The sequence below is a fragment of the Saccopteryx bilineata genome, chromosome 8 (genome assembly GCF_036850765.1).
Source record: "Saccopteryx bilineata isolate mSacBil1 chromosome 8, mSacBil1_pri_phased_curated, whole genome shotgun sequence".
In the NCBI taxonomy this organism is placed as follows: domain Eukaryota; kingdom Metazoa; phylum Chordata; class Mammalia; order Chiroptera; family Emballonuridae; genus Saccopteryx; species Saccopteryx bilineata.
The window spans coordinates 27,949,695-27,959,647 of NC_089497.1; the positions used below are offsets into that span (position 1 = coordinate 27,949,695).

Sequence of the window (9,953 nt, forward strand, 5' to 3'; positions counted from 1 at the left end):
ACAGAGATAGAATTACAAATTACTAATAGGTTACCAAATATTATTGAGCATCAACCAGTAACACATTACCACATGGCTGGGAAAAAAGAAAAAGAGGAAAACTACGAAAAAAACATCTTTATTTAAACGGGGCCAAATAAAATATATCAGAACCTGAAGGTTGCAAGATATTATACTTTTCCACAAAATCATCTTCAATTAAGCCTTTTATATACAGTCACCCAGACTCACTAATAGTTTTAAGTTATATGCAAACACAAAAATTTTTCTAAAAAGGTTCTACTTTCAAGTCATAACATATACTTAAATTTCAGTCTACATTTTAAAATATATTTGGTCCCAAAACTATATGTCAGTTCCAAATTTACCGATAGATTGTGCTTCATCTTAATATGTCATCTGTAAAATGGAAAACAAATTTTTCTTTACATTTATAATGATTAAAAATTGTGTTTAAGATAAACTTTACAATACACCATTTGAATATATTATCTAAACTATTTTACTTGAAATTACTTCATCTACCAATTGAAATAAAATGATTTCAATTTCTAAGGTTCATTAACTATTACACTGAAAAGGGTTCAAGAGTCAAAAGGGTTTGAAAACTGACCTCTGTCCCAAACCCAGGAGTCTAAGACAGGCTGTAAAAGAATCATCCAGAGAGCACTTTAAAAATGGGATTCCTGTGTCATGGTAAGAGCTAGGAACTGGTATAATCAAATCTCCCAGGAATCCTGAAAAACCAGGCTTGGCAATGCACACATGAACACTAGCAGAGGCAGACTAGTGTAACACTGAGTGCCATTCTACTCCTACTAAGGAGTTTTTAGAAATCTGCAAAAAGATGGAAGAATACGTTAGACAAACATGGATTCACAGGCTACCATTTTCAGGAATACTGGTGGAAGGTCCTGGTTCTCCAGGTGGTTCCAAGCTGTCCAATAAGCGGTTCACTTTATTTCGAAGTTCTATGAGTTCTTGACGGAGATACTTCACCTGACTTGATTCAAGAGGTCTTGGCTGGCCATTAACTGAAATAAAATAATTAATTTGCCTAAAATTAGGAAATATTTTTGAATAAGTGCATCAACAGAATAATATGTAATAAAAAAGATAATTTCTTTAAAAAGTGAAACAAAATCAAACAAGATTCCTTCTGATGTCATATGAATAGTACTCTTTTGAAGGAAGAATTTTATACTACTAATTTATCTTTTGGAAAAAAGAAATATTCATCAGTCTTTACTGATAACCATACTGTTTAAAAAGGTTTATTAGAAGAATTTAACTACAGTAAATTAAAAACTTTGTTTTATAGAAATTACATACCATCAAAATCTCATTTTTTTCCACCCTATTCTTTTATATTCTTGAAACAATATACTAAACACCTTATTCTATACATAAATGTTAAAAGGTACATGACTAATAAATAGGTCTGTTATCCCTCTTGCCTACTTTTGACCTAAAAATAAAAAAGCTACCTAAAATAACTGACCTAAAAAGCAAGCCATTAAAAATATGAAGAATTCATGAATCCACACCCCACTGTTCTTGAACATGAGTGAGCTGTGCAGGTCTCCTTATACACATATTTCTTTTTCAATAAACAGAGTATACATATTTTTTCCTCATGATTTTCTCAATTACTTTTCTGTTCTTTAGATTACTTTATTGTAAGAATACAGTGTACATCCATGTAACACAGAGAATACGTTTACTGACACTTCCAGTCAACAGTAGGCTATTAGTAAAGCTTTTGGGCAGTCAAAGGTTATATGCAGATTTCTAAGTGCACAGGAGATTGAATACCCTAACCACAGCATCATTCAAGACAACTATACTTCCAAAAACAGTATGTAAGCAACAAAAAGTTAGAGACTATTCCATAATCACTGGGTTTTTAATATTTAGGGTAACTGGGTAGATGGGGAATTTTAAACATGACTATTTTCTTTTAATCATATATATATGAATATAATTATAATTAAGCTTTAATAATTCAAAAATTCTGATATAGATGAAAACTTATTTAATTCTGAGTTTTAAAGAAAAAATCTCAAAGTCTTTAATAAAAATACAATGAATAAAATAGTCAATTTATTAGAAAGTTTACCACTTACCAAATAATGTTAGTTTCAGTATTCTACTACACTGAATTGCAAAGGAAAGGTCAGAACTATCAAAAATTGTTATAAGATCTCCATCTGGACAAAAAAAAAGAAAGAAAATGACTTTCAGATTTCTATCAGTAGTAAACTAGGATACACATTAAATTAAAACCACAAACCCAGATTGCACAGCATAATTAGAATCTCCCATAAAAACCTTAAACATTAAGAAATGTAGGAAAGATGTACTTTTACAAAAAAAATACTAAATTAATTTTACTTATTACTTTTATGACATAGTATTTACCATAAGAACCAAAATATAGCTACCATTAATGCATTAAGTCATCTTCTACCAGGAGATGCATGGTAGCAACCTGACAAATTACTGGTTTAGAGTAACATCTTTCCATTCTAGAAAATTTAAATATATAATCTTCATCCCAAGTTAAAGTAATAAAGATTCTCAAGGTTCAAATTTTAATTCTTAAAGTACAGTGAACACCACTGATGGCAATGGCAGGGGAGCCACACAGAACAGGAACCAAGAACACTGCAAAAAACATGTCTGCAGAATCAACGGATCGTTCAGGTCACTGACCATTTTAAGAAGAAAATTATCAACTCCCTCCACCAAAATATTCATATACACCAGATTCTGAAATCCTCTAGACCCCAAAGATAAAAAATACAGTAATTAAAATATCAACTGCCTGTTTCAAAAGCTTTCAAAGAGCTAGGGGAAAAATGTTCTCTAGAGAAAGGACAGAAAAGCAGCCACAGGCAGGCGCTGGGCAGGGGCTCTGCGGGCATCGTCAGGGGCAGAGCTGGGCTGGGCAGGGGCCTCTGCGGGCATCGTCAGGGGCAGAGCTGGGCAGGGGCCTCTGCGGGCATCGTCAGGGGAAGACCTGGGCTGGGCAGGGGCCTCTGCGGGCATCATCAGGGGCAGAGCTGGGCTGGGCAGGGGCCTCTGCGGGCATTGTCAGGGGCAGAGCTGGGCCGGGCAGGGGCCTCTGTGGGCATCATCAGGGGCAGTGCTGGGCCGGGCAGGGGCCTCTGCGGGCATCGTCGGGGCAGAGCTGGGCTGGGCAGGGGCCTCTGCGGGCATCGTCAGGGGCAGAGCTGGGCTGGGCAGGGCCTCTGCGGGCATCGTCAGGGGCAGAGTTGGGCTGGGCAGGGGCCTCTGCGGGCATCATCAGGGGCAGGGAGCTTTGTCCTTCGGAGGCAGAGCAGCGGCTCCACTACTCTGATTTTAACACTGAGTGTGCAGATTTGGCAAGTTAGTAATAAAAGCCATAACGGACAATTTTATCATTGGTTTTAGTTCTTTAAACCAGACCCACTTCTTGTAACAAAACTAATGTTCAACTTAAAGGATTCTACTCACGAACACATTTTTAAAGAAAATACAGTCTGTATGGAAAAGGAAACTTTCTATAACTGCCTGTTTCCTTTTCTGAATTCCACAACAGAAACAGACTATCTGTGATGGCAAGGACTTGACCCTACGGCATCAGAACACAGGCTATAAATAGGAATCTGTAAAACTCAAAACACTTAAAAACACTATAGAAAACAAATTAAATTAAATTAAAAATACTATGAAAGAATACTATGAAAAACAAATACTATAAAAAAGTTTCGACAATGAGGATACCCTAAGTTAGGGGTCTACACACTCCAACCAAAGGACAAGTCCTCCCATTCACGGACTGCAAACTAAAAATGATTCTTAGTATTTTTAAAAGGCTTTAAAGAAAAGATGATGAGACACTGGGTTTATGTGACTGATGCACAATGATAAAATGTTTAATCTATCCTTTAAAGCAGTGGTCCCCAAACCCCGGGCCGCGGACCGGTACTGGTCCTCAGAGAAAGAATAAATAACTTACATTATTTCCATTTTATTTATATTTAAGTCCGAATAATGTTTTATTTTTTAAAAATGACCAGATTCCCTCTGTTACATCCGTCTAAGACTCACTCTTGATGCTTGTCTCGTAAGTTCGACAATTATATTTAAAAATACCACAGTTTTCACACCAGTCGCATAATTTTATTTTGTGCATTTAACCATCCCACCCTAAAGGCTGGTCTGTGAAAATATTTTCTGACATTAAACTGGTCCGTGGCCCAAAAAAGGTTGGGGACCACTGCTTTAAAAAAAAGGTTTGGTGATCCTCACCCTCACCTAAACAAAAATAAGAGTTAAGAGAAAGCCAGATAAACAGTTTAAGATATGCCAAGTTTGAGGTAAAAGCAAAGCATCTCAAGTAAAATGAAAACTTGTAAAATTTGAGTTGTAAAGTAAAAAAAAAAAAAGATATTTAGAATTGATCAAATTCAAGCACATATTAGGAAGTCAAAGAGGTGAAAGTCGATGTATTGTAAGTACTAACGAAAAGAACAGGAAGAAGAAAATTGTGCCTTTATTTTTCCTTATCCTGGGTGACCCCCAAAAATTAGTCTTAGGTATCATTAGGACATATGTTACAAAAAAAAAGGAGAATTATACCTGTAGCTTAGCTTATCATCAATGATTTATACTCACCTTCCACAGACTAAGCCATTAGAAAGTGGCTATCCAATGAGACATTTCTCAACCTACTGACACCCCAGTCTGGCAGATGTGATGTGAGCAGAAATGCTATACATCACCGTAAGACCTATAGAGTGTAATCACCCAGGTGTTCCTCTACACTCTCTTCATCAACCTGTCTACCAGATACCAAGGCTAAAGGTGAGCTTGTAAGCTACAGAGTTGCTGCAAACCTGGGTCCCCGAACAATTTGAGTGTTAAACTACAGAGATTTTAAAATTTCTATTATAGGCCCTGGCTGGTTGCCTCAATGGATAGCGTCAGACCGGTGCATGGACATCCCAGGTTCAATTCCCTGTTAGGGCACGCAAGAGAAACAACCACTTGCTTCTCCTTCTTCCCTCCTGCAACCAGTGGCTCGATTGGCTCAAGCATCAGCCCTGAGCACTGAAGATAGCTTGGCTGGTCTGAGCAAGTCAGCCTCAGGCACTAAAAATAGCTCCGTTGATTTGAGCACTGGCCCAGAAGGGGGTTGCCAGGTGGATTCTAGTCAGGGTGCATGCTGGAGTCTGTCTCACTATCTCCCCTCCTCTCACTTAAGAGAAAAAAAAATTAGTTAAGTTAAATTTCTATTATAACAGCTATCATTACTTTAAATCCACAGACACAGAAAAGAAGCTATTAATGAACGAAGAAAGCACAATGTCCAAGATGTTGAGGAATAAGAGTATTTAACACAGGATAGTAGGGATAGCAGTGCCCCGTACTGAGCTCACAGTGAAAAGGGCTGCAAATAAATCAGTGGCAAGAAAGATACTGGTAACCCAAAGTTTCATTTCAGTTGAGATGTTAACACAGAAAACCAGTTTAAAGAAAAGGAAATAGTCTACTACTACAATTCCACTTTGTGTTTGATGAAACATTTGCCAGGTTAAAACCCATCTCCATAAAAATAGTGCTGTGGTCCAATGAGGCTGGCAACACGGCACGCTATACACTGACAGTGCACAGCAGCACATATTCCTGCAGTCAAGAAATACGCGTGTCTTTTTTAAACGAGCTTTTCCATACTTAGTTGACCACGGAACCCTTTTTCATTCAATACCCACTGATACCCCTCTCACTTTGGGAAATAGGAGTAAAAGCTTGGTTTGAAAAGCAAAAGGGAAGCCAGACTGCACGGGCAGAAGAGAAAAAGATGCCTGTAGAAATATACGTGACAGCGTTCTATCACTGAAAACCCTTCTCATAATAAATTCCTCCCTTATTTTTAATTTACAAAGGAACGACCACATAAACATCCCACTAGTGGGTACTCAAATTACATGTATGGAATTTTTATTAAGATAGTTCAACGAAATATTGGCAAAAGGTGGCATATAATACTTAAGCTTTTAAAAACTAACTTTAGAAGGACACGTACCTTCATCTTTATACTTTATTGTAACTTCATCGTTACTCAGAAGTTTTCCTCTGAAAACTCGCTGCATCATTAGCACTAATTCGTCGTAAGTAATATCTTCATTATGAATGGGAATTCGTCGAATATCCTCCCCAAGTTGAGCTTTGATGATTAGCTTCCCACTTAGGTCCAACTGTCCATTCATGGTGGAATCCAGGATGGCAGATATATACAACTAAGAGAAAGACTGATAAAATGATTACGATTAAAAAGCTGTAAAACACACCTTAAAAGTTGAAAAAGCAGCCCTGGCTGGTTGGCTAAGTAGGTAGAGCACCGGGCATGCAGATGTTCTGGGTTCGAAACCCAGTCAGGGCACAGGTGAGAAGCAACCATCTGCTTCTCCTCCCCTCCCTCTCCCTCTTCTGTCTCTTCTCCTCTCCCTGAAGAACCAAGGGCTCGATTGATTCTGGTGTCTGGCCCTGGGCACCAAGGATAGCTAGGTTGGTCTGAGCTTTAGCCTTAGGCATTGAGAATAGCTCAGTAGATTCAAGCACTGATTGCTGGATGGATCCGGGTGGGGGCACAGGCAAGAGGAGTCAGTATGTCTATTTCCCCTCCTCACTTAAAAAAAAAGTTGAAAAAGCAAAACTATTACTAGAATCCGAAAAATTCTGACCATCAAAAGATTATATTATTATGTGCATAAGAAAATAAGTTTCATTATTATTTCATTCATATTTTTAACTACTTATATTATTACCATTTAGATTTCTAATTTAACGTTTGTTTCTAATAAAAACAAACTCCTGGTCTTCCCTTCAAAATCTGCTTCTTCTACAGTCTTTGCAATCTGTTAGTGACAACTCCTTCCTTCCAGCTGTTCAAGATTTAAAAAAATATATTAGTTCCTCTCTTTTCCTCACACCTTACATCCACCAAATTACTAACAAATCTAAAATCTAGTTGTCGCTACCTTTTTTTTTTTTGTATTTTTTTGAAGCTGGAAACGGGGAGGCAGGCAGACAGACTTCCGCTTGCACCCGACCGGGATCCACCCGGCACGCCCACCAGGGGGGCAATGCTTGCCCATCTGGGGTGTCACTCTGTTGCAAACAGAGCCATTCTAGCACCTGAGGCAGAGGCCACAGAGCCATCATCAACGCCTGGGCCAACTTTGCTCCAATGGAGCCTTGGCTGTGGGAGGAGAAAAGAGACAGAGAGGAAGGAGAGGGGGAGGGGTGGAGAAGCAGATGGGCGCTTCTCCTGTGTGCCCTGGCCGGGAATCGAACCTGGGCCTTCTGCACGCCAGGCCGACGCTCTACCACTGAGCCAACTGGCCAGGGCCTAGTTGTCGCTACTTTTAAAATCTCTCCCTTGGCCCTGACTGTCTGGCTCAGTGGATAGAGCGTCAGCCCAGGGTATGGCTGTCCCAGGCTTGATTATAACTCAGGGCACACATGAGAAGCAGCCATCTGTATCTCTTCCCCTCTCTCTCTTTCCCCCCTTTTCTCTCTTCCTCTCCCATTGCCAGTGGCTCAACTGGTTTGAGTGCTGGCCCCAGATACTGAGGATAGCTCAGCTGGTCCAAGCATGTCAACCTCAGGCACTAAAAATAGCTTGATTCAAGAATCCGCCCCAGACGGGTTGACAGGTGGACCCCACTCCAGGCATGTGCAGGAGTCTCACTGTCTCACCTCCTCTCACTTTAAAAAGAAAAAAATCCAATCTCTTCACTGTCTTCAGTGCCTGCCAATTCACTTATTCTTTGGTGTGTCCCATGGGCTGTGAATTCCCTGGGGCCAGGAACCAGGGCTTCTTCCCAAAGGTTGTCCCCAGTTTCTGCAGGCATCTCCTTCCAGTATGCTGTACAAATATTACAAAACTGAGGGTAGGTACCACAGAATTTTCCCTTTACGAGAAAATCACATACCTACATTTTCTTAAACAGTATAATTTAGATCCTCTTTTTCTCTAACTTCAGTCTCAAAGTAGAAACTAGTAGGAACTACTACTAGTGTCCCGGGCTGCTGGTGAGATCCTGACAGAAGTTTCTTCTCCCACCTTTGTCCTTGCCCCATTCCCTCTTAAGTCCAGAAACGAATGACACAGCCACCAACTTATGAAACCTTCCAACAGAAACACTGCTCTCACGCCCAAGGACACATAAGACGGCTGCCTCTTGAACCGTGATCTAGCTTCACGATCAAATCTCCAACCCCACTAACCCAAAGACCGTGATTAGGCCCGTCCAGAGGGTAGCAATTTCCTTTAAGAAATTCTAAGCAAAATCAATCCTAGATTGAATGCACGGGGCCTTCAATCGGCCTGACCAGAGGCAATGGAGCAAGATGGTCAGGATTCCCCCTACAAGGCCGTGTGGCCTTACACAAGTATTTCTGGAAGCCTCGTTTTCATCACATGCAAAATGGGAATATCTACATTTGGAAGGATCCTTACGATTAAACGAGATCATGCACCTAAAACCTACTACTCACAAAAATTAGGGGATATTCCAAAATGAGTCTGAAGCGATAAAATATCCCCTATTTTTTGTGAGCAGCAGGCTCTGTGCAGTACCTAGCAAAGGGAAGTCTGAAAAGTTAGCTCTCGACCATCCTCACTACAAAACTGGGTCGGGCCTTCAGACGGCGTTCGATTCAGCACCGACAAGGCCAAGGAAACAGGTTCCTCTTACAAGACCCCCATCAACTTATTCCCGTAGACGCCATTCTCCACCCTTCTCGCGGTAGGCGCTCGACCACCGCAGGCCTCCCCAATCACCTCCCGTCTCCCTCGGGCAGCCCGATCCCCGAGAGCCGGCCAAACCACCGCCACGGCCACGGCCACGGCCCTCGGGGCTGCAGACACCCCACGGCCCGCCGCGCCGCGCCCCGCCCCCGGGGACCCCGCTCCCCTCCCCCACGCGAGGCCCCAGCCAGCCTCGCGCCCCCCGGCCTGCAGCCCCCAGCCGAGGCACCACGGGCCGCACCCGCCGGCGCCCGCGGGCTCGAACGAGGCCCTCCCAGCGCTTCCCCGCCTTCCGCCCGCTTTGTCCCAGACAGCGGCCGCGCCCGGGTCCCCAGCGGCCGTACCGGCTTCCCGAGGCCGCGCTGACCCGACCGGTGTAAGGTCGCCGAGCTCCGAGGCGTCGGGGGCGGCGACAGTCACAGCCCACTTCGCTGGCCTCCGCAGCCGCCTCACCTCGCTCGCAGGCTCGCGCGGGCCCGGGCCAATCGCACGGACCCACCAACCCCAGCGGGAGCTCAGGCCCAGTACGTGGCAGGTGGAGGAAGAAGAGGGGCGGGCGCAAGAGAAAATTCTGGCCCTTCGCCCCGCCTCACAGCAAGCAGGGCAACCCAGGACGCATGCGCAGCGTCAGGGGCGCGGGGCTGTGCGGGCCCGGGTCTAAGGGTGCTGCAGTCTGTGCTTTCTCACTGGATGACCGAGTAGAGGAAGTCCGAGCTGAATGGTTGTACGCATGCGCGAGGCGTGACCAAAAACTTCCGGTTTTCCTGACTGTACAGTATTTCTCGTCTATCACGCGTGGGCGGGGCGTAGAGTGTGCTGTTCTGGAATTTTTTTAAGAGCCAGCTGAAAGGGGGCATTTGTCCAAGTTTGCATTTTGTTCTTTCGTGATCATTGTAATTCTCCTCGACCTACTCTCGCAAGACAACCTTTTCCCGCCTTTCTTCTACAAACTCATTCATTCATTTTTGGGCGCCTACGCTTTGCCATGCACTCTGCTGGAAATGAGGATGAATCAGTTTGTGAGCTAGGAGTTTACAATGACGCGTACATGTCAGGACAAACCTATGAGTGTGTAAAGAATAAAGGCTTGGAAGTTAAGGCTGATTAAGGATTACAGAAGCCTTTTTGGAAAAGGCATATTTGAGCG

The 9,953-nt window shown here is 42.7% G+C and overlaps 1 protein-coding gene across 6 annotated transcripts in view; it reads right to left on the bottom strand.

The window, feature by feature from the left end:
• Positions 1-9,464, bottom strand: part of TFG (trafficking from ER to golgi regulator) — a 28,563-nt gene extending 19,099 nt beyond the window's left edge. The window contains exons 1-4 of one of the 6 annotated variants that reach the window (XM_066240663.1): positions 9,151-9,464; positions 6,077-6,302; positions 2,127-2,210; positions 888-1,034 (exon numbers count right to left, since the gene is read on the bottom strand). In XM_066240663.1, coding sequence (XP_066096760.1) covers positions 888-1,034; positions 2,127-2,210; positions 6,077-6,260 — 415 coding nt within the window. In that variant the 5' untranslated portion in view covers positions 6,261-6,302; positions 9,151-9,464. Of the gene's footprint in view, positions 1-887; positions 1,035-2,126; positions 2,211-6,076; positions 6,303-7,752; positions 7,908-9,150 lie in introns of those variants that run through there. The other 5 variants (XM_066240660.1, XM_066240665.1, XM_066240659.1 and 2 more) reach the window with 5 other exon arrangements.
• Positions 9,465-9,953: the final 489 nt, after the last annotated feature.